Raw genomic sequence first — 24,727 nt, forward strand, 5'->3', positions numbered from 1 at the left:
GGTATGTTTGACCAGTTCCAGATGAACTGCACTAGTATAGATTTATTGAAGAAAAAAAACTACAATGCTTTTTTTAAGAAGGCTTGTGAATTTTTTTTTTACTTTATTTTACATCAATCACAAAAACAGCAACATAAAAACAAAAAAGAAAAACATGCTTGATATTTAAAAAAAAACAATGTAATGAGAATACAGAATACATAAAATTGCATGAATAATCCATATCTGATTTTTTTCTCTCAGATATATAATTGCTTTTTAAATAACTGACAAACAAGGACTTCATTTCTTTCTCAAGTGCAGTTAGAAAATCCTGCAAACCTGATGAATATCAGTCTGAGACATTCTGCAATAAACTAAATCGACAGGGTGATATCTATCACAACATATAAACTGTACTGTTAGTCAAAACCTGACGCATGTCGCCAATTATTTAATTAAACTATTACTTTTAAGCACCTCAACAAAAAAACAGAACCTGTAGCAGCAAGAAGTATGAAATACAACATGTGCAAAAATAGAAACATTTAGATTTTCACAAACGGAAAAGCAAAATACTAAAGGTTCAAGGCAGTGCTTTTGGAGAGAACAATGATGAAAACAAAGTATTAAATATGCTGTGCTGATATTAATTGTAATAACTGTAAATTTCTTAGCTCTGCAAAACTGAGTTTGTGGAGGATAGGAGAATTTTATGCTTTATCAGTAAATACATGCAAAATAAAATCTACAAAACAAGTAAAAACTAGTTCAGAGTTAAAGCTAGTTTACTTGTTTAGATAATTTTTGGTACAGTTAATACACAGTAATATACATTGTCCATTGACTTTCTTTCTGTCATCTTTTGGCTGCAGCAGGTTTTGGGTTGGACTTGGCAGCTCTGTCAACTTGAGCATAAATTGTTTCAGGTTGTGGTTTTGTGGATGTACTGGTGACACTGGTTGTACAGAAGGATTGGGAAACTGCACCAGTGCATACGTTGATGTTGGAGAAGGAGTTTCAGTAATTTCTGCAGGATTTTCATATGGGTTGTGCTGTGAAGGTTCCTAGAAAGAAAAATAACAAAGAGAAAAAAAAAACACATTTTAATATTTTAACATTCTCTGGTGGCATTCTGTGGAAGCTCACTAAAAATGTAAACATAAAGATCAGAGTTAAACTGAATTTACTGCAAATTATTTCTGCTTCTTTTAAATCAAGAGATCGTTGTTTTCTACATGTCTTGATTATTTTGACAAGCAAATAGGGAGAGTTTTTCTTTTAATAAAATAACTCACTGCTTACCTGAGGAACTTCATACACAGTATTTGCGCTCCTCTTTCTTTTACCTGCAGGTTAGCCATAAAGAATAAAGTTGTGTAGTTTGAAGTGATTAAATTTATAAATTTGTTTATATGTGTTTCATCAATGCATGACTGTTGGTTGGCAACACAAAGTTTGAAGTGATTAAATTTACTTTGAAAGTGATGCTTTAAACAAACATCACATAATAAACAAAGTAATTTAAATGTTAAATTGGAGATAACACCAGAATTCATTGATTTGGAGGTTTATCACCAGTTAAAAATTAATGTTTGAAAGGAATATTATTTTAAATTCAACAGCATAACAACCATAAATCATAACAGGCCTTTAAATTGTTTTTTCAAAGCACTGATGTCATTTTACAACAAATGTTTCTCAAAAACAGGATTTGGTGCATCGCCTCAAAAATAAACTACCTCATGGATGTTGAAGCACAACCTAAACTAAACGCCCTGCTCATCACTGCAGTAAATAGAAAACATATTAACTGGCCACTTATTATTATTAACCACAGAGTGTTTTTAAATCTCTTTGTAGGGTGCCAGTCTGTTAGATGTCCAGGCTGCTGCTCTCAGACATTTCTCCTGATTTCTTTCTCTTTACTGGACAAATCCTATTAAACGATTGGCTAAAAAAAACTTATTATACATATATATATTTGAAAATGTATACCCCTAACATAATAATGTTCAAAAATTATTAAGCTAATTTAATTGTTAAAGAAAAGAAAAACTCTTCCCATTTTGCTGGCAAAATCCATTAATCTATTATTATTATTTCACATTTTGTTTGAATAATTCATTTAAGTAAACACATACTGTGATTGTTATAGCCCAATATTATTCATACCCCTGACAGATTTCAGTCATTTTTATTTTATTCAAACAGGAAGTTGAAAAAATGCCATGTTCAAATAATTTATACTCTTGAAGAAAATATTTTTCTTGTATTGACGGCAATAAAGACCTCTTTGCATTTCTGCTGGTGATGAGCTCAAAGTCTCTGATGTTGGACGGCCATCACTATAATCTTAACTATTTCACAGATATAAGTTGAGATTCCAACACTTCAAAAATAAAATATAACTTCCAGCCAGAACAAAGTACCATAGTCAAATGAAAGATTAAACCTAAATCTGTCAAGGGGTTGACAACAATCTGATTGTGGGAGAAAAATTAAGAGGTACTTACACATGAACACAGAGAACACAATAGATGCCACTAGCAGCAGCAGTAATACTCCAACTGATCCCCCAGCTATGGCAGCTGCACTGAGGGCTGTAGAAAGCAAGGGGGAAAAAACATCAGAAATGCTTTGGTCAAGTTCACTTTCTGTTTTTTACAACTTTAATATTAAAATGTCAAATCTTCTGAATGTCTGACAGTCCAGATAAAAATAGTTGCTAAAATCAAAAAAGATTATGATGGATAAGATTACAATATGGTCACATCTGCTCATCATGTCATATGAAATGTTTGTGAACTCTCACCAAAAGAACTATTTAGGTTACAGGGACGAGGTTGGAAGTTTGTTTTCCTCAGCTGCATCACAACCAGACCGTCTTGCCTCTTGTTTTTCATTCCTTATTGTTGTATAAAACTTCAAGTACAGAATAAAAATGCTGAATATCAATCTTTATATTAAATTACAGGCTGAAATATCTTTAAATATTTTCTTTTGGACAGATTTTATAAACATTTCATATGACATGACTAGCAGATGTGACCTTATTGTAATATTTTTCCATCACAAGATATGTAAGATATTTATCATGTTCTTCTTCCAATATCACTTTAGTATTTGGATGTTCATACTGAAAGGCAACATGAACAGTTTGTTGATGTTGTTGCAACATACTGCAACATGACTAACATGTTCCTCATATATGCCTAAATATGAGAACTAGATTTATATTTCTACACACTTCAACATATTAAGTTTGGTTGGGGGGATTTGTTACATGCAATATATAAAAAATATAAAATGCCAATGTCTGTTAAAGTGTGTAGAAATATAAACCTAGTTTTATTTTGCCCTATTTATGCAAAGTTTTGTGTAATATTGCAAATTTTACATGTCAAACATTAACAGACGTTACATTTTTAAAATGTTTTCACAATATTGCAAAATTTTCATAAATATATGTTAAAGTTTCTACACACTAACATATTTAGTTTGGTGGGAGGCATTTGTTACATGCAATATATACACAATATAAAATGCCCATCTCTCTCAGGAACAATATGATTCACACAATGTACTTCAGTGTTTATATTAAAGTAACTATGGTTGGATAGTTTTTGAGAGAACAGTCATCCAGCTCCCCCCTGCAGCACATGTGACTTGGCCCCTTAGCAAGGCACTGTAGATTAATTTACCAGCTGATATATTTATAAAAGTATATGAGTAAATCTCAGTGAATGAAGAATGGTATAAAAGTGTTTTGAATGGTCAGTACGTCCAGTAAAGCACTAAAAGTCTTCACATTTTCAGGCGGGTATTAAAAAATGTAAAATAAGAAGAAAGTAAAAATAAAGACTGTGAAATACAAGAAAATCCTGCATATCTGTTCGATAAATCCACATGGATAATATGCACAAGTCGGTGCTCACAGTGGTTACAGGTATGGTGTGAAATAAAATACGTCCACTATATCGGTGCAGGTTAAGTTTGGGGGAAAGTACCGTATTTTCCAGACTATAAGTCACAGTTTTTTTATAGTTTGGTGGAGGTGCAACTTACACTCCATTGCGACTTATAGTCCAGAAAGTACGATATTTGGGATACACACAAACACAATGGAAAAATAAATGGAACCTAATTCAGTCTCTTCCTGTGGTTTAAACTAGTCATTTGTTTATGTGCATACATGCATGCGTGTGTTTACTCATAACTATGATGAATAGCTTTACGTTTTACCATGTAGAACATTTATATGCACAATAATTTCATAAAAAGCACCTGGATCTTTTCCTTAAATCTTACCTGGTGGATTTAAACAGAGAGATGAAACATTCTTCTCATCGTGTTCCCAGCTCACGTTGTTGCTATGATTACAGAAGATGAAGCTTTCCTCTACATAGACCTTCAGAGATGAATCCTTCAGGTTTGCTTGATCCAGTGAACGGCAGGTTTTATTTTCACATTGAAAAGTTCCACTGATTTGAGAATCCACTGTTTTACACGTCACAGTGAAGTTATAGCAGCTGGAGTTAATGGGGGTCACTGTTAGATTCACTGGAGACACTGGATCTGATCAAAACAAGATTTGAGTTGTTTTAAAACAGAGTGCTATAAAAACATTTAGAAATGATTTCAATATCGGAAGCAAATGAAGAAAACTTACCTTGGACTATAACTGTGTATTGAGCTACAGTTTTTTCTTGGTCTCCAAATGCTTTTGCCTCATAGATTCCAGTGTTATTGTGTTGCACGTTTCTTAGTAGCAGTGAGAAGTCTTGTTTTAAAAAAACAGTTCTCTCTATATTTGTGATTATAGGCTCACTGTGGGGAAAAAGTCTTACAAGATTGACACTGGTATTAAATTTCCAAAAAAAACTGTCATGTTCGCCAAAGTCAGTTTTGTTTATTTCCAGTAAAAGATTTGATCCAAATTTCACAAACCGACGTTCAGAGCCTGAAAGAAGAAGTTTAGTTACATTTCAACAATGAAAACAATAATATCATAATAAATCTCTGGAACATCATGAGAAAACTTTCACAACAGTAAAGTGGAGAGGAGGTTATAGATTAAGTTCAATTAGAATCAACACATAATTCATCTAACCATTTTATTATTTAAATATGCATTGCATATATAATATAATGTCCAAATATAATTATATTTGTATGGATCTCTTCACTATAGTCCCTTATTTTATTTATATGCAATGCTTCAATGATATAAACATAAGACAAAAACCAGTAATAATATTGACTTCATTGAATAAGTTGTTTAGTGAAAACTTTTTTCTAATCTCATCAATTTAAAGAGAGATTTTGTTTCTCTCTCTTTTTTTTATTAATAGAGCAATACCTCTTCTATCAGTGTGAATAAAATTTTTGCTTTCTTGTCAGTGCATGATAATCTTCTGTAAATTTCTATTATTTACTTTTCCTTCCCCAAAGAAATCTTTCAATAATCAACCCAATAGATCCGTATCAAAATTATTTTATTGTCGTTGTCATTTTCCTCCAGTGTCTGTAAACATCAACTTTTAAGTTTTCTGCAGTAGTTAGTTCCCAACTAGATTTAGGCCTGTAAATGGAGTGGGTCATTTTAACACTGATGTATAAATTTTAGCTCGTTATGTTTAATGTTTTTCTGCTGGAGGGTGAACCTCCAGTATCAGATCTTTTGGAGGTTTTGTTCCCTGTTTTCAGCTCCATCCAGTTTCCCTATTCATACTGAAGAGAAAGATAAGCACAGCATGATGCTGCTACCACCGACTCTGATAATGGGCCTGGTATGTTCAGGGTGTTGTGCTGTATTAGTTCTCCATTACATAAAGCATTTAACATGTTGGTGAAATATTCAGGAACTTCTTTAGCATATTTGTTGTGTCCCCAAAATGCTTTGTTGCAAACTGTAAGTGAGACTTCTCCTGACTTTCACATTTCTTCTCCTCCTCAATTTTGTTTTTCAGTCTGAATATCTGCCTCAGCTCTTCTCGGGTTACCATGTTCCTGTTGGCAGACTCTCTTATTTATGGTCTATTTGAAAGTCTTGGCAGCTCAGGTGAACTGCGATGTCTTGGCAAGTTTATAGTTGTGCCACCTGCTATTTCTATTTTCAAATAATGTATTCAACACCATAAATGCAGTAACTTAACCGTCAGTGTTGAGAGGGTGTCTCTAAATATCAGAAGCGGAAAAAATCTGCTCTGCTAACGAACTTCCTCATCAGCTTTTACAGCTACACTAAATGTTGGAACCTGTTAGGTACTTGACAAATTAATTATTTGCTACATGATAAATGTTATTATTAATCCAAAATTATTCTAATGATTACAGATGGTGGATGAGTCTTTATATTTGTTATGTTTTGTTTAGGACCTTTTTGTCAGGTCAGCTTCTGCTGTGATTAAGAAAATGCAGCTGCTGTGGTTGGTCTGATTATTTGCACTGAAGAAATGAGAAGTGAAACACTTTTTCTACCTCAAGATAATGTGTATAATAAGAATTTGTGTTTAGTTAATTCTGAGAATATTTCTGTTCTGTTAAATTGTTCTTTTGATGAAACTGAAACATCTCCGCTCAAGCTTTTTATTTTTAATCCGCTCAGAACCTGGTCCTCAAACTGACACTCTTTTGTTTCAGCTAATTACGATGCAAAAGTAGCCATGACAGAACCAAGTGTCATCATGTCCTACTTCAGACTATTATCAATTAATTTATTTATCATTTACACAGGGAAGAAACTGTGATCAAAAGTTTGTCCTGGACAAATCACACAGCTGCACAAGAAAAGACAAAATTACATCATAAAATCTCTGTGAGGCAGCAAAGAGCGCAGTAAGAAACCCGGCTCACTGAACTCAACCAGATCTATGAGGCTCGCTGACAAAGCAGGGTCCCAATCATCATCCGCAGTCCAACACAACAATGGATGCTTGCTAAAGCCTTTTTAACGCTGCATAAGGACAATAATAAATCTAAATAAACTAAGCCAACACAGTTAAAACATGCAAACTCCAAAAGTCGCGCTCAAGGTCTTTGCGTTGCAACACGATTGTTATTACTGCATCAACAATCCTACAGAAAGCTACTAGACTTCAATACCAGCCCGCCAAAAATAACCAAACAGAAATTAAACATCTGTGAACAACATTTAAAGGTTTTCTAAGAATTTGATCCACTTAGAAAATACTTGTCAGTGCTGAGTTTCGTCATTTTCTTATAAATAGACTGATCAGTCAAAAATAATTTTATAAAGCATAAATAATTTACTGCCATATCAGACAAGCTGGAGCTTGAATTAAAACTACAACAATCTAAGGATGTTTCATTCACAACAGAGTTTTATCAGCATAAATGTCACATTTATTCATCTGTTGCAGATGTACATTTATGATTGATGGCAGCGGCAACATAAAATCTAAATGTATAATAAAAATGCATATTTAAATATCTTGGTTTAACTTTTTTACCTTGTTTGTAAAACGTTCACATTTTACTAACTGTAAGCTAACAGTTGTTTACTCAACTCTACAAAAAATCTTGTATTACGTTTTTTAACAATAATTATATATCTTGACAGCTGAACTTTGCTTCAGCAGATTTTCTTCTAATGTACTTTCTACAGCTCCACATTTTTGTCAATTGAAATGTTAGCTTTCCACAGCAAATGCTAAACACGTTTTGCAACAAATAACAAATTTTACCTTCAACTGAATCCAGCAGGGATGAGAAAAAAGTAGAACTACCACTGCCATGGCTTTGTGTCGACTCTGTGACATCAGGAAGTATAACATCTATTTCTGAGCCACAGTTTCCTCAATTCAACGGGGAGGATGTCAAATAAAAAATTTTCACAGTTCCACTTAACACATCCAGTAAACATCTCATACCTCTTTCCCACACAGACAACATGTTTGGTTTTGTGCTCATCCACTGATATCGTTTTGAAAAGAGCATTGTGACCATTTTAATTATGAACTTAGCATCATTGCAACATCACCCTGCAAATGTTACTGTTTCTAATCTGTTCTTGAATTTCTTTTGATCTGGTCATGACTTTTTTCTGTTTGAGATGTTTTAGTGCAAACATGTTGCAGGTTTTACTTAAGAGATGTTTTGAATCTGTGAGTTTGGCAGTGATCAGCTCTGAGTGTTTGACTCAGGTGGGTGGAGTGGACACAAAGGGCCCAACAAGTATTTTTGGGGGAGGGGGAATGGCTACTCTGGTACTGAGTCCCAAGTTGTGACATCTGATCTAATATTTAAAATGAGCAAAAAAACAAAAATATAAAGTTATGTGCAAATTCTGGAATTTTCTAAATATAGAACCGAATGGAATCGGTGGAGAGAATTATATCATCATAAATAAAGAGATGCCGTTCCAGCGGTTTAGCAGTTTAGACCAAATAGTGAGATCAGAGCGACAGCCATCATCTAATCTGATCTAACAAAGAAGCATCCTGGGAAAAAAAGTACGTCCTTGTGGATTTATACGTAAGGCGAAGTCAAGATGCCCATGCAGGGACAAAAGCTGAGGTTTGGAAAGAGCAGGAGATGAGAGGTGGGCTTGAGAAATCTCACAGATAATTTGTCAGTCGGCAACGAAGCCAACATCTTCTCTGACTCCAGGGTGATGCCGAGAAATTCTAACTTTATAGACGGACCGGCGGTTTTTTCCTTAGGAAGGGGGACGCTGATGCAATTAAAAAGATCTTCCAGTTTCTGAAGCGAGTGGAGGGGCTGAAAGGGCAGATCAATGAGGAGGAAATCATCAAGAAGATGAAGCACAGAAGGAAGTTTAATGATAAGAAGAATCCAGATGAGGGCTTCGGATAACATGTTGAAGAGATTGGCCACAATATGGCTTGGTCCAGCGTTGATAGGTCGATGATGATGAGCGAGACGCACCGATTGGTTGATACAGGTGGGGCTACAGAGTCTTCCAGTTTGAATTTGCATCTTGGCTTCATTTTAGTGAATTGTTGCTATAGAAAATACAGAACTGAATTGATACTTTAATGTAATGATTTCATCACTTATTCTTACTCTTACACTCTTCAGAAATGCATCAGAGTTTTAGATATTTGCTCTTTTTTTTATCCTTATGCCAATTATTATCTGTTTTTTACAATGTCACTGGGTTTTGGATTAAATTGAAACTATCTGGGAACTCAGTTGTGATTAAATTAAACCAAAAGACATGAGCCAAATGCAATAAGCTTTATTAGACCAGTTGTTAAAGAATTACCTAATTTAAATATGAAATTCAAAGAGCTGAAGAAGATACACCACACCTTATTATCAGTCACAACCTCCTTGTTTTATATAACATTCTTATATCTCAGCCCTTATTGATCAGGTACTTTCATTTATATGTGTAGGAGAAATTTTTTTTTTCATTTCACGAATTAGTAACTCCAACAATTGTTTATGCAGTGATTGCATCTTACAGACTTTCTTCGCTGTTGAAGGCACAGATGCATCTCTACATGAGTATTTACATCCACTGGAGTTTGTTCATTTGCACGTTGTTGACAAAGAAACAGCAGGTTTCTGACTATCTTTTTACATTTACAGCAGCTGTAATGAAGTTGGTCAATATAAATTCAGAGTGCTTACAGTGGAATATTTTACAAATGGTAACAAATTGTCAACTAATCTACTGAAGGTGCAAATAATCATTATTTACTTCAATAAAGTGCTACAATATTCATTTGATACAGAAACAGATATCATGTTCTAGTTTAACAAAATAATTACATTCAGCACTAACAGATGCAGTTTACTATCCACCATAAGGAACTCTAAAGTGGAGAAAAACATTTCTGAACAGTTTCCACTGCAAACTGCAACAGGAAATTTTAAAATACTGATCAGATGCTTAGGAGGAAGTTGAGAGAGAGACTTCTGAGCCGGGTGTTATTTTTTCTTTCCATATAAGAAGAAAATACTTCAAGTCATAGGACTTTCTGCTTCTGTGCTCAACAAACCGTTGCTATTTGCATCTTAAGCAATTTCCCTTTTGGGTTTAGTTAAGCACTTTTAAAGTGCAGAAAATTATAAAACATTCACTTGAACAGCAGAGGGGAAAAATAGTTTTTCTTTGAAACTGGGGGTATTTTATGTTTAATCCCTTACTTCTGTTTTTCACCTTTTTAAAAACACATTCAGACTGTCTCACCTTTGAGTGAGTAAGGTGATGCTTCAGTGCTCTGGGAAGTACCGAAAGAGACCAGAATAAGTTTCTGACCTTTCAGCTTTTACACGATTATATGACACTATAAATAAATGGGTGTTTATGTAAATCAGCTTTTGTTATCTACATTCACAAAACGGTTGTTTTCATGTACTGTCTAAGTTTGCAAACTTTGTACTTCATTTGTTTTAAGTGACGTGTTTTCAACTAGAGTGAACAAAAAAAAAATCTGGTAAAATACCAGATTTTTGTGACATATAAAAATTTGGCCAAGATAAATACTTTCCACCTTTGATGTAACATGTCCTTTTACACGACTGAAAAAGGAAGATGGATCAAATTAAAAAGCTGCCAACATGTGCATAACCTTAATCAAAAACTTTAGCCACTTTTTTAAACAATGTTCAACAAAAACTTAAAAGCATTTTTTCAGGAGGATTGTACAAGAATCATCTGTCATGCCACAGTAATGACAGTCATGCTAAAAAAAGAAGTATTATGGTTCACATGTGACAGCAACGTCAGGGATTTGTCATATGGTAGAACTGCATGATAAATGTTTTTCCTTTAAAAGAAAAGTTCTGGCTAAAAGCCCATTGTGGTTTGATAGAAACAAACTGGAACTTTTAGTCACAGTTATAGGCGGTAAGTCTGGCACAAAAACACCACAAACCAGCAAATGAACAGCAACCAAAGTGAAACAAGCTGGTGACTGAATCATTCTCTAAAGTTACGTTTCCCTCAAATGATATAAGACTAGACTGTAAAGTCATGAACATTTCCTCATGCTAGATACATTTCATCTAAAACCTTCAGCTGACAGAAAGAAAGAACTGAATCCAAAACAGAAACAATGAAACAGCTGATCTGATACAAGGGATGAACTAAGATGGCAAAAAGGAGAGTAGAAGTAAAGAAGCAACAGAAACATAAATAAAACTTAAAGCTACAGATTATTACAGAAAGCTGAAGAGAAAGATATTTTTTTCACTATCCAAATAAATCAGCAGAAGACCAGCTTCACCACTGCACCGCATGCAAAACTAGGTTCTAATCAATTTTATAAATCGGTGAGACTGTGAACACAGAGGGCACGGGAAATGTTTCTAGGTCAAGACATTGGGTATTAAACTCCTACCAAAGGAAACTGAATGCGAGAAATTAATCAAGAAGAGATTCAACAAAGAGTTTAAGGTTGAGCACACTGATGACTCCAGGTTGTTGCAGATTTTTTGCGTTATCTCTCTTAAGTTTTTACTAGGCTCATTTCGAAAAATGTCACTAAAAAAGGTGGAAAAAACTTTTTAAAAAATTCTTATAGTAACAATTTACAAACATTATGCGTTATAAGTGTTTCAGTTCCAAAGATTGCAAAAATGACTTAATCTCATCCTATGCCATGCAGACACTCTGTCTGCTTTGATAAAGATTCACTGTGTGAGTGAATGTTTGGAGTGACTGACATGGTTGGGGAGAGGGATCTGCTTTCTAAATAAATAAGCTGAAAACAATTTAAGCAAATTGGAGGCACTAATAGACGATATGGAGTGCTGAGCATTCAAACCCTGGACGGTCAGATCATCACTAAGTGTGCAAGGCAAAAAGTATGTTCCTCTGTTGTCGTGAAGGTAGAACTCTGTAGATTTCACATCCTTCAGTTTAATTTGAGATTAATTATACTGGACTTACACTGAATTTCTCTCTTACTTGACTCTTTTAGCATAGATTTTTTAGACATTCCATCAGAAGTGACGAGATGAGAATAAATGACAGCAGTTTTAGCAAATATTTCCTTACAAAAATCCGTACCGTACGTTTTGCCTTAAGTCATTTTGATAAAAAAATTAAAACAATCATTGTCTTACATGTGTGAAAGGCTTCACAAACTCTCATGTTGTTTTGCTACAAAATGTCCGACTTTCAGCCAGTTTAGCTGTTCAGACGTTGCTGATTCGAACACTTATGGGGCCGTCTCTGACTCGGCCTCGGTCTTCGCCTCGCTGCTCCCTGTAGCTCTGCTCCAGGCGAATTTTCTCCGGGTCTGTCACTTCAGACATGGGTCCACCTCCGTTGCTCTGGTATTCGTGTTGCAAACTGGTTGATTTGAAAACAGGGGTCGTCTTGGTCTTCGCCACTTTGTCAAAGAAGGAAAAGTCTGCTACATATTTGCCAGACTGGGAGAGAGAGACGACGGGGGGGAACTCGTAACCCCAGAGGATCTCGTCTGGCAGGTAGGAAGTGCGGACCTGGCAGGTGGCAGAGGTCGGCTCTATTGTGGCACTCATGATCACCAAGAGTTCAAAGTCAGCCAACTCTGGATCTGTCCATCCACCACCTGATAAAGTAACATTAGAGGGTTAGCTTAAGAAGATGGTAAAGAGACAAGAAGGAATCTATGCTAACCCTGATTTTAGGGTGTTAGGGATTTTCTCCAGCTGTTCCAAACTCCTCCATTTATATGAAGACATTTATACTTATATTTGTGTATTTGTACCTTTTAAGTGTCACTTTTACAGACAGTAAAATAAGCTTTTCATCATACAGGAAAACATGTTTCTATTGTGACCAATAAATATTGAACTGAAATGCAAGGTCCATGGCCCATCCTAAACTGTAATTAGATCTGAGTTTGTGCATGCATTATTGTTTGCTTTTGTCTTATCCTGTAAAGGTTCACAGAGTTCAGAAATGTATGGATAAGAAACCAAATGAAAATGGAAGTTGAAGTAAATCTAGAAACTTCCAGCAAGTAAAATGTATCGATAGATCTCCCCTAAATTATTTTTCACATAAATGGAAAAACCTACAAAAATGTGCTGCACATAAAGAAAGTAACCTTGGTACAAAAACAAATGTTACCATGAAAAAGAAGCAAAGCTTCATGAAAAAAAAGCAGGAATTAAAGTTTGTGTTCCTGCATTATTTCATTCAGTTTTTTATATTGGGACACACATTTGACCTGCAACTTTTAAAATACTAATTGCAGTTTTTTTGTCCAATTAAAGTATGAGAATGGATGATTCCAATCTTCATGGGTCGGTGTTAGAGTTGGTGTTTAGTCCATGTTTAGTTGTTTATCATCCTACTGACACCTGCTGATCTTTAGGTTAAATTAATGCAGCTTGTTGGAGGGAAAAAAAAAGGTTTCAAACTATTTTAATCAGACAGGGAAGGAGATTCTGTCCCATGAGAATCAGAAACCTTTAATTTAGGAAAAGGTTCAGAAGCCAAAATGGGTCATTTACCAGACAGAGATACTACAAAAACAAATGTTTTCAACTTGTAATTAAAAGAACTAGATAGAACAGTCGACTTAATGCTTTAAATTACAAAAATGTTTTCTGAGTTTTACAGATTCCTTTAATCAAATATTGTCTATTAAATTAAACTATATATTTTTAAGCACAGAGGGAAGCAATACCATCACTTACCACAGGAAGAGCATATATTGTGTTGTCAACGTTGTCTTTGTCACCTGCTGGTGAGACATAAACAAATAATTTATACTTTAAAAGCGTTGGCTTGAATATTGTTGTTTTATCTTGCTCTAATTACCTGTTCTGACTACCATTTTGGTTTTTTAGATAACTTGAATTATGCCTACATTACGTCCAAATTTGTTTTTTATATTCTCATCCTCAGAATAGATATGGTAACATTATAAGTTGTAAGTTTAACAGATAATTACAACCTAACAGGTGTTTTAAGCTATTTTAAATTAAAAACGATTAACTAAATTACTACTTAACCCTGCTGTTGTAAATAAAAATTGCCAATAAATACTATTGACATTAAAGTAAATCTGTGTATATACATACACAGCACCTTGCTTTGTGTTAGATTTTTATATAAATACAAATATAAATATTCAAGATTAGGAGACTACAAGGGTTGATAAACCTTTGTTTGGCCCTGGGATCTGTGTTTCTTTTATCTTTGAAGCAATGAGTTTGTCACTTTGGAGACGGATGGCCAGGGTGACAGAGCCTCAGGAACTGAATTTTACGACCCCAAAGGGGGACGGGAACTGAACCAGAGAATCCCGGGAACGGAGCAGGATGCTTGCAATCACAATTGCCCTGACAGGAGGACAAAGGGACCACAGATGTAAACCAGGGAGGAGAGTGGATCAAAGTCTAGATCTCCCAAGAAACTCTAGTTTTATGGTCCAGAGAGACAACAAACAACTGTAACATCAGGAGATGCAAAGACAGCACCTTGAGAATGTGTATTGGGTTTGCCACTCCTTCTATGCAAATGTTTGTAATTAAGCTACGCCTCAATATAATAAAATATGCAGTTGCAGAGGAGCACGTTAGAACTGGTCCGGAGACAGAGACAATGGGATGTCTTTGGGCAGAGTTCTCTGTTCAATTGGAAGATTGCATAAGAAAATTTAACCGTCTCCCTGTGTCCTTATTAATGTCCAGCAAGAGTGTTGGGTAATAGATCCAACACTATGACATACATTTTACCACAGAACCAAAATCCTCAGTGGATCTCATCTGATTATCAGATTAAAAACTGTGCAATAAAAAAAAAAACGACATGCAGTTTTTTGACATTTTTTTATAAGATAAAAATCTCATGCATTTGTTTTAAAGCTTAATATTAAGGTAAATTTAAAGTAAGCTTAAAATTAACCTTTTGAAGTATCTGTATATGTATGCTTAGGGTTGTTTTTCTGCTGGAAGGTGAAGCTCATCCTGACCCAAATGGAGCTAATAACCCATCGATTAGAGGATGAACTTTTACCTCCTGAACCACTGTTAGTCCAAATAATTAGAATTGTTTTTAAATTATTTTATAATTGCCACTCCTTCTAAAATCCTATATTTATTACTCAACCAGAGTTGTGATGTAAACAGAAATAACATTTCCTTGTCCTTCAACTCTTAATTGTCCACTTTGTGTTGGTCTGTGATATGTAATATTATAGGAACATGAATACTTTTTGCTAGACAATGCATCATAGGCTACACAGATATTGATTAACCACAACACTTAATGGAAACCTGAACTTACTTTTCTTGTGACTCCAACATAGAATATAAATTATAGGGAGTAGAAGAACCAACGGGATCAATGTAAAGTACCAGTAATGTTTTCTGGGTTTTGACAAAAAAGGGAAATAGTTCAGTTATACTAGTGAACGTAAACAAAACCTGTATAACACTAATAAAATCATTGCTGTGAAAGCAAGAAGAAACTAAATTCATGTCATACTTTTCAGGCCTGAATTTGAAATAGTTTTTTTTTGTTGTTTATAAATACTCAGGTTGAAATGTATAGATTCTCTGATATAACCAATAAAGCATAATAATAAAATAAGTGAACATGCAAACAACTTTTATCAGTTTTATAACCGGGTTGAAACCAAAATTTTATTTTTATGATGTCTTACCGTAATTTGTACAGTGATTCTCAATCTGTTTGACTGATTCATTCCTGCTGACTTGGTTGCTATGTTTACAGACAATTGATTCTTCCATCCGATATACATGAAGAGAAGATCCAGATTTGGTGACCAATCTTCTCTCTCCTCCCTCCTGGGTCCAGGTTTGTTTCTCACATCTTAGAGTGATGCTGATGGAAGAGTCGTCTGCCCTGCAGGTCGATGTCAGGTTATAGGAGGAGGAGGAGCAGGACATGTAGGTAACGTTGAGATCAACTGGAGACACTGGATCTGGGAGATTAAATTTATATGAGAAGCTTTAGAACATCAGAAACAGAAAAAGAGGCAGAAATTCAACAAGAAATGTAACTCAAAGAGTAACATTATTCTTAGAGCATCTTGTTTTAGCTTGTAATGTTTTTGAATATGGATTCCTTTATTAAAGGTCTGAAACCCAAACTGAGATTCTGACAGGGTTATCCTGTGGGCTACATGTGTTAAAGTTTTAACTTCTTCGTCCATTTGGAAGTATGTAGCACATTATTCTGCTACATAATATAGATATCAGAAATATAAATATCAGAAAAACTTACCTTGAACTGTAACGTTGTATTGAGTGAGTATTTGCTCTTTAGGTGATATTACCTTTGCAGTATAAATACCACTGTGTGACTTCTGTAGATCCTTTAATTTCACACTGTAACTTTTTTCTATAACTTCAACTTTTCCAGAGTGATTGTTAACAACATTTGGTTGGGAGCCACGCGAAAACTCTACCAGCGAATCATCTTTGAATTGCCATAAACAGATGCGAGAATTTGGTGGAATTTCAGCTTCTGTGAGATTAAGAATAAAATCATCTCCAGTTTTCACAAACACATCAGTCACTGCTGCAAAGGAACCTGGAAAATGGAAAACAAAATAAATTAAGATAAGTACAAAGTTGTCAAGTATTTATAGTGAACAGACAAAGGTAAATTTCTAAATTATTATAGTAATTTTCTACTTATTTATTGTTTCACAGGAACACATTAGCTCTAGTGGCACATTGAAATGTTAATTTTTTTTATTTTGTAATCAGTTGAAATCAGAACGTTTATATTTCTTTCATCCTCGTCTGAACAAACTGACACTCAAATGAAAATGGAGAAATTGAAATTAAAAAAGGTAAAAGGAACCTGAATAAAATAAAAATGTAAAGGTTTAAAGGCACATGGCCTACAAGACTCGAGTAATTTCTACAGATCTCAACCAAACATTTTTTCATTTGAGTTTTGCTGCTCTAGCTTGTGAATTAGTGAACCTGAAGGAGTTTCAGTGCAAAGAAATGTGCACAAAAACGTACTTTTTAAAGCTTTTGAATAGTTCTTGTCTTACTGGAACTCCCCTCCTTACTTCCTGAACTGAACTTTCTACTTTCTTCCACTTGCTTCATGAAACGAAAACACGTATAACTACTTTTGAACTAATATAAAATTGTCAAAATGTTGAAAGTTAAAAACAGAGCTGTATTTACCTTGAATTTGAAATGAGTAGAATAGAAACAGGGCAAATAGAAATGTGACGATCGCCATTTTTCAATCGTATAAGAGGAAGCTCTTAGGCACTTCCTATATGAAGTAAGAGAGGTGGTTGGGGGATGGTTGATTTTAATGAATTATAAATACTGGATAGAAATCAGATTTATTTTGACAGAGTGAAGCTTGAATGAAGCCTTAGCAAAACAGTTCTGCAAAGGAACATTTTTGTAATGGCTCAAAATGGGAGAACAATAATATACTGTAGGTAAAACAGTATATTATGCAGTATGTAATGCTCATGACAGCTTCCACAGGAAGTGTTCTAGAGCTAAACTTGCAAGTTTAACCACAGTGTATCTGTAGGTATTGTCTTTCTACAGACAGTTTATATCAGAACACACAAGCTTAGATGTTGGATAGGTTCACGAGTGCAGAATATCTCTCAGGAAACAGTTTTCTAGATATCCGAATTTATGCCTTTCTACTAATCTGTCTGTCTTGTGTCTGTTTCTTGCCATAGCATACAACTTAATCTCTCAATTACTATTTTGTTTAGGTGTGTTTAGTTGACTTAAATTATAAATCCCTAATTTATAAGGGAAAATGTTGTGACTTTTATGTAAGTTTATTTTTTCATATCTATGGTCAGGTAGGATATTATGTTCATTCTTTAATCTGAAGAAACCTTTGAATGAAAACAGATGACAGAAAATAAAAGGTTTTTTATTATGATGTTCATTTTATGAAGTACTCTATGTTGTACAGGATCAAAACATTTCATTAAATCCTTGTTGAGTTTTATCTGTCACTCAGTCCGAAATAATAACACACTCACAGTGTTGCACCAAACACTTTGGAGACTTTTGAGAGTACTCTAAAAATGTTATATTTAGAGTACATTAATCATGCTGTAGAACGTATTCGTTCAATGCTGCATTCGTATCACAAGCTTCACCAGAGACAGATCCTGTATCATCCAGTGTGGTGAAGTGATGCAGGGGTAGAGCACAACTTGGCTGTTGTAAATTTTATTTCAGCCTGATGACCTTAACTGTGTGTCCTCCCCTTCTTATTTCAGCTAAATCAACTCAATGGATTAAGTTGGTTTAACTTAATTGAGTTACTTGTTACCAAATGAAGCAATTCAATTAAGTTGGTTCAACAATATTTTTTCTTTGAAAAACTAAAATAACATGTTATGAAATTAGACGTTGTAATTGCTGGTGTAAATATGCAGAACACTGAGGTGAGTCGGTCAGAACTCCAAAGAACGCAGAGTCCTACTCCAGGTGATTCAACTTGTACTTGTGGTTTATTTCTTATTTAAGGTAATTGTGTGTGGTTCTAGAAAATAAAGAACAATACAGCGTCAGTGTCTGAATAAAATAACTGAAATAACATCACACATACTAAATAACTGCACTATCATTGATAAACATCATGTTTCTGAATAAATGCACCACACGAAAAACCCACCGTGTATAACTCTTAGTGCACACGTGAACAAAGCATGTTATTAATTAAGGGTAAAAAACCAAGATACTCATATTTATTTAACAAACATCACTTACTTGTATTCCCACGCACACACATCAAGAAACCTACTCTACTCTTTTGTCTCTCTCCCTTTCTTCATCTGTGTTATGACCCGTCTGGGTCCAGGTCATAACACGAGTGATCCATCTTCTTCAGATCTCAAGCGGTTGACACACTCAAAGTTGAACATTTTATGATGTTATTTATTGTAAAAAGATGTATTTTTTTACTGAGATGTTACAACCAGGGGAGCATATAACTTCAGAGTGCTGAAAACAACAAACAAAAGGAACTAGCTAAATATTAACCGACTTACCTAATTGAAATTAAAGAAACCAAATAACAAAAACTTACCTCCCTAACTAAGAAAACAGAAAAAAAACCTAATGAAACATAAACGGCAGCTCACTCCTACAAACTCCAGGATGTTATATAATTTTTTCAAACAAAACAAACAAACAAAGCGTGGGGCCGGTTGAGATGAACAGAGGATGGATGACAGGAAGTGCGAGTCTTCAGCTTTTATATCCGTCACCTCCGGGAGAACACCAATAGGCCGTCTCCGTCATCTTCCGGGAACCAATCGGAGATGGGCACCTGCACACTCATATTTGCATAATTACAACCCCAGTTGTAACAAGTTGCAGCTGCTCCAACCAGCTGCAACTGGTTGAATTATTCATCAGGAAAAAATAAACAATTTCACTAGGACTGACTTAAATATTTCATATTAAACACTCTTAATGAATTAAGTTATAAAAACTTATAAATTGTGAAAAATTTCATTGGTCAGACGAAGAATATGAAACTAGCATTGAAATCTATCGTTATGTGAAGTCAAAGTGAAACGTTTCTTGAAGTTAAGTTAGCCAGATTTGTGTTAAGTTGATTGAGCACAAAGTAAGTAAATGAGTAAGTAATGAACTAGAAAATTCCTGAAGAAATTTAACCGGGGCCTGCCAAAGTGTGCCAGTCGATTTGGACCCAGGGTTTTGATGCTAAACATTAGCATCCATGCTAAAGAAAGCTGCAATGTAATCAATAGCACATGGAGAGTCACAAGCATGACTTACTGCATTCAGTATATTAAACATGGGTAATAAGTCAGAGAAATAGCTAATACCTCATTTAAGGTAAAAGGCTAGCGCTAATGCTCTGCCTTGCTGCTCCGAATCCACCAAAAGTAATAGCTCCAATGCCGGGAACAAGCTGCACGTTTTGATAGCACTTTTGTGGGTGGGTACGCAGTGGTACGAGCTACATTAACAGTACGGAATAATAATAAATAATATTTAAAAAAGAGACATTCTATTAGGTGAAGAACAATAGGAAGAACAATAGGTGCCTGCCATGCTTCGCAAGTCAGTCACCAATTACTACAGCCATAAATGAACTACGACCAAAAACACTTTTTAGAGTGTAACGTCGTTGAACTATAAGGTGAGACAACTACAATTTTACTATGTGTGAGCAAATTTTATGGGAGGCACAAAATCTGTTATGAAATATTTTCTACAAAGTTTATTTTTACATAAACATTGCACACAATATTGAACTTTAAAAAGAATCTTACATTGGATTAAGCACTTTGCAAGCAAAAACAGACTTCCATCATGGCAGCTCTAAAGGCTAAAATGAAGTAACATGCAAAAGTCTATAAATTAAAAAGTGCAACTATGATATAATCATCTGTGGTAAAGATGTGTTTAAATACAAATGTATAAATGTACTCAGAAATTTATGTTTAGAAATGCTTACATATACTGATTTATCAATATAATTATACTAATAAATGTTCAGCGTAGGTTCCAAATGTCCAGCATTCATTTTATGTCAACCTGTAATTATGTTACATTGCAAATTCAACTATTGTCAAAGCATATTAGTTTTTCAAAGGCATCATATTTGTATTTTTGAGACAGTGAATGGGATTCTTCCATTTGTTTGAGCGTGTTTCCAGTCTCTCCATCGTTAGAAACCACAGAGTCTGAATGTTTCAGATCTGTCTGAAGAATCTGCTACAGGTCTCTCATTGGCTGACTGACCTGGTGGGACATCATTAAGAGATTTAAATGTATTAGTATTTATACATACTCCACATTGTGAAAATTGTCATTGTTAGAACACAAATAACATATGTCAAAGAATAAGTTGCTCCAAAACTTTAGAAATGGAGAAAGAAGCAGAAAGTTGATGAGCAGACAGGATGGAGAGCTGCTGATGTTGCAGTGAGATCAGATGGAGGGACAGAGTGGAAAAAAGTCTTTGCAGAATAACCAGAGCTAATTCTAAACTTTATTTGGATAACAAAATATTTACTGATGAGTTTAAACCTTCAAATTGTCCAGTTAATCTTTAGAGAAAGAACTTGCTGCTCACCTCTTCAACCTCATGTGCCGTTTTTCTTTTGCCTTGAAAACAAAAACAAAAATGGTTTTGGATTAGATAAGCCATTCATTTGTCGTAATACTGCAGAAATTTCCTTCTTGTGTTGAATAGCTTTGAAACAAAAATATCAATACTCAGGACAAGGGACCATAGCAGCTATTAGAAATTGCAACATCTCTAGAAGTTGCAATTTCTATGCTTTAATTATGCATTATTTTTAAACAAATAAATGCTTTTAATCCTAAGAGTCAAAAAACTCTTCAAAGATTTTAAACTGACTACTTTGATTTTGCCTCTTGTACGTTAAACCTATGGATATATAAACATTTCTTAAATACATTATTCCTATTTTTCACTTTTTCTTTTTCATTCCTTTATAAAATCACCAATGTCCCTTAAAACATCTACATCTTCCATGTATTTTAAAGGCAAATAAAAAAAACGTGTTTTAGTCCAAAGAAAACAATCAAACTGAAACAACTTTATAAAAAGCCATAAATATCTTTAGTTTTCTGGGTTAATGAATAATCTATAAATACAAGAAACGAAAGGTAAAATCATTACATTTTTATTAGAAAACGTTTTATTTTTCTTCCTCTTTTAAAGTCAGGAATTTTTAATGTATACGTTTATATAAGTGCATATAAATACTAATACTCACATTTCCTTACAACAGCAAATAACGTGCAAATTACAACCAGAATTGCAGCCAAGGTAATTCTTATGACGTTGATTATGATGGTTCTATTGTACGCTGTAAAAAGAGAATAACAACGTAAAACTTTTACATTGCATTAAATTTGACATTGTGCCTGAATTTTGACCAGAAAAATAATAGATAAAAGAAATATGAGTACATACAATGCATTAAATACTTTTTATCTAAATGTATTCTATGATTAACTTTATTTCTTACAGAATATTAAGGAATTTTCTGAACTCTGAAATGTTACTTTTAAATTTGAATAAAGCTTTAACTAAGTTAATAAATAAATAAAACTGGGACTTTTGACACTCTACAAAATAGTGGAGTGCCAAAATTTTGAAAGCAATGCTCAGTTTTTGTGCATAGTTGTAAAAGAAATGAAAAAAGTTGTTCCAATTTGAGAATCTCATTTTACAATCACAGTGAGGTAACAGGATTTGGACTCAATAGGAGCTGATAAACAAAACTTAACTCCCTCTAATGTCTGTCTACTGCTTGAAAATTCATACAAAATGGAAAAAATTGCCAGATATTTCTTTTCTTATCCCAGCAAAACATTTTTTTAGTCAAATGCAACATAAAATGTCCAATTCCAATGTTTATTAGAAGCAAAATAATGCTATAAAGAAATTCTAAACAGCTTGCATTGGTTATTGAGGTTTATGTGTTTTGTTTATATTTTCAGTTCAGAATTATGCAGCATCAGTTTGGTTTTACAATGTAAAACATCTAACTTTCCGATATTTGAAGTTTAAAAGTATCAGACTGTTTTTGCATAAATCTTACCAGGTTGTTTTTCACAGAAAGATGAAACATTCTTCTCATCGTGTTGCCAGCTCACGTTGTTGCTATGATTACAGAAGATGGAGCTTTCCTTACATAGACCTTCAGAGATGAATCCTTCAGGTTTGCTTGATCCAGTAAATGGCAGGTTTTATTTTCACATTGAAAAGTTCCACTGATTTGAGAATCCACTGTTTTACACGTCACAGTGAAGTTACAGAAGCTGGAGTTAATGGGGGTCACTGTTAGTTTCACTGGAGACACTGGATCTGATCAAAACAAGATTTGAGTTGTTATAAAACAGAGTGCTATAAAAACATTTAGAGATGATTTCAGTATAGGAAGCAAATGAGAGAAAACTTACCTTGGACTATAACTGTGTATTGAGCTACAGTTTTTTTGGTCTCCAAATGCTTTTGCCTCATAGAGTCCAGTGTTATTGTGTTGCACGTTTCTTAGTAGCAGTGAGAAGTTTTGTTGAAAATCAGTTCTTTCTATATATCTGATTATAGGCTCACGGCCAGGAATACTGCTTACAAGATTGACGCTGTTATTAAATTTCCAAAAAAAAATGTCATCTTCGCCAATGTAAGCTGGGTTTACTTCCAGTAAAAAGTTTGATCCAAATTTCACAAACCGACGTTCAGAGCCTGAAAGAAGAAGTTTAGTTACATTTCAACAATGAAAACAATAATATCATAATAAATCTCTGGAACATCATGAGAAAACTTCACAACAGTAAAGTGGAGAGGAGATTATAGATTAAGTTCCTAAAAGTTCGGTCAATTAGAATCAACACATAATTCATCTAACCATTTTATTATTTAAATATGCATTGCATATATAATATAATGTCCAAATATAATTATATTTGTATGGATCTCTTCACTATAGTCCCTTATTTTATTTATATGCAATGCTTCAATGATATCAAAAACCAGTAATAATATTGACTTCATTGAATAAGTTGTTTAGTGAAAACTTTATTCTCATTATAAGTCCTAAAATCTCATCAATTTAAAGAGAGATTTTGGGGGTTTTTTGTTTGTTTTTTATTAATAGAGCAATACCTCTTCTATCAGTGTGAATAAAATGTTTGCTTTCTTGTGAGTGCATGATAATCTTCTGTTATCACAAATTACAAAATGTCCATTATTTGCTTTCCTTCCCCAAAGAAATTTTTACATCCGTCTCAAAATGATTTTATTGTTGGTTGTCAGTTTTCCTTATGTTCATTATTATGGGATTTTTACAATGTCACTGGGTTTTGGAGTAAATTAAAACTTTTTGGGAACTCGGTTTTGAATAAATTAGACCAAAAGACATGAGCCAAATGCAATATTGAACAATCAGCTTTATTAGAGCAGTTGTTAAAGAATTACCTCATTTAAAATCTGAAATACAAAGAGCTAAAAGAAGATGCACCACACTTTTATACTCACATCAGGAAAAGGAGCTTTTTAGACTGTGTGAATTTATTCTTTGTAAATGCATAGATGAATGTAAAATACTGAAGTATCCTAAAAATGGATCTCAGTGAAAAAGACAAATAGTACATTGGACCAAATTAACAAGGTTAACTCAAGGTATTATTTATTCATACAGATGAAGTGGAAACCATTTCAGCTTCACCGTCACTAGATGTCAATACTAAGCTTAACAATTTGAATAAATTTAAGTTTTTTAGCACTTGAGCCAAAGTGTATCACTCGTGATAAGTTGAGTAAGAAGCGAAAACCAAACCCTGTGAATGTTTGTGATTTCTCCAAGTACTATGTTTTCCCTTAGATATAGCAGGAAGCATTTCACATTTAATCACATTATCATCTAAATGTTTACAAAATATAAAAAATATACTCGTAATTAGTTTTAGGGATTTTAAAAAAATCTATAAGTTCTTTCAGACTTTATTCATTTGTGGAACAAAATAGTCACACGGTTATAACTAACTGACAACTAACGTTCAACTGTCAGTTCTTGCATAGAAAAGCTTTGATTTCACTGATCACTTATAATCACTTCTTTTAACGCTTGAGCCAAAATCAGTCACTGACTAGTTTAAACAGAATTATAATAACTATAAACTTATGATACTTTCTCTGCAACTCAACTGAGTTCTAGGTGACACAATAAGACATTGTTTATAAAACATAGTGAACATTTTACCTTCAACTGAACCCAGCAGAGAGACAACAAGCAGAAGAAAGAGTCCAGCCATG

The 24,727-nt window shown here is 34.0% G+C and overlaps 1 protein-coding gene and 1 pseudogene across 1 annotated transcript; both read right to left on the bottom strand.

Annotated features, from left to right (window-relative positions):
- Positions 1–809: 809 nt before the first annotated feature.
- On the bottom strand, positions 810–24,727 carry LOC129377977 (uncharacterized; annotated as a pseudogene).
- Positions 9,409–13,666, bottom strand: LOC129377979 (ATP-sensitive inward rectifier potassium channel 10-like). Its single transcript, XM_055058199.1, has 2 exons — positions 13,612–13,666; positions 9,409–12,515 (listed from the first exon to the last, which is right to left on the bottom strand). Exon 2 carries the CDS (start codon positions 12,463–12,465, stop codon positions 12,118–12,120), a length of 348 nt encoding a protein of 115 aa, XP_054914174.1. The 5' UTR covers positions 12,466–12,515; positions 13,612–13,666; the 3' UTR covers positions 9,409–12,117.

Source organism: Poeciliopsis prolifica, unplaced genomic scaffold, assembly GCF_027474105.1.
Source record: "Poeciliopsis prolifica strain line A6 unplaced genomic scaffold, Auburn_PproV2 SCAFFOLD050, whole genome shotgun sequence".
Taxonomy (NCBI): domain Eukaryota; kingdom Metazoa; phylum Chordata; class Actinopteri; order Cyprinodontiformes; family Poeciliidae; genus Poeciliopsis; species Poeciliopsis prolifica.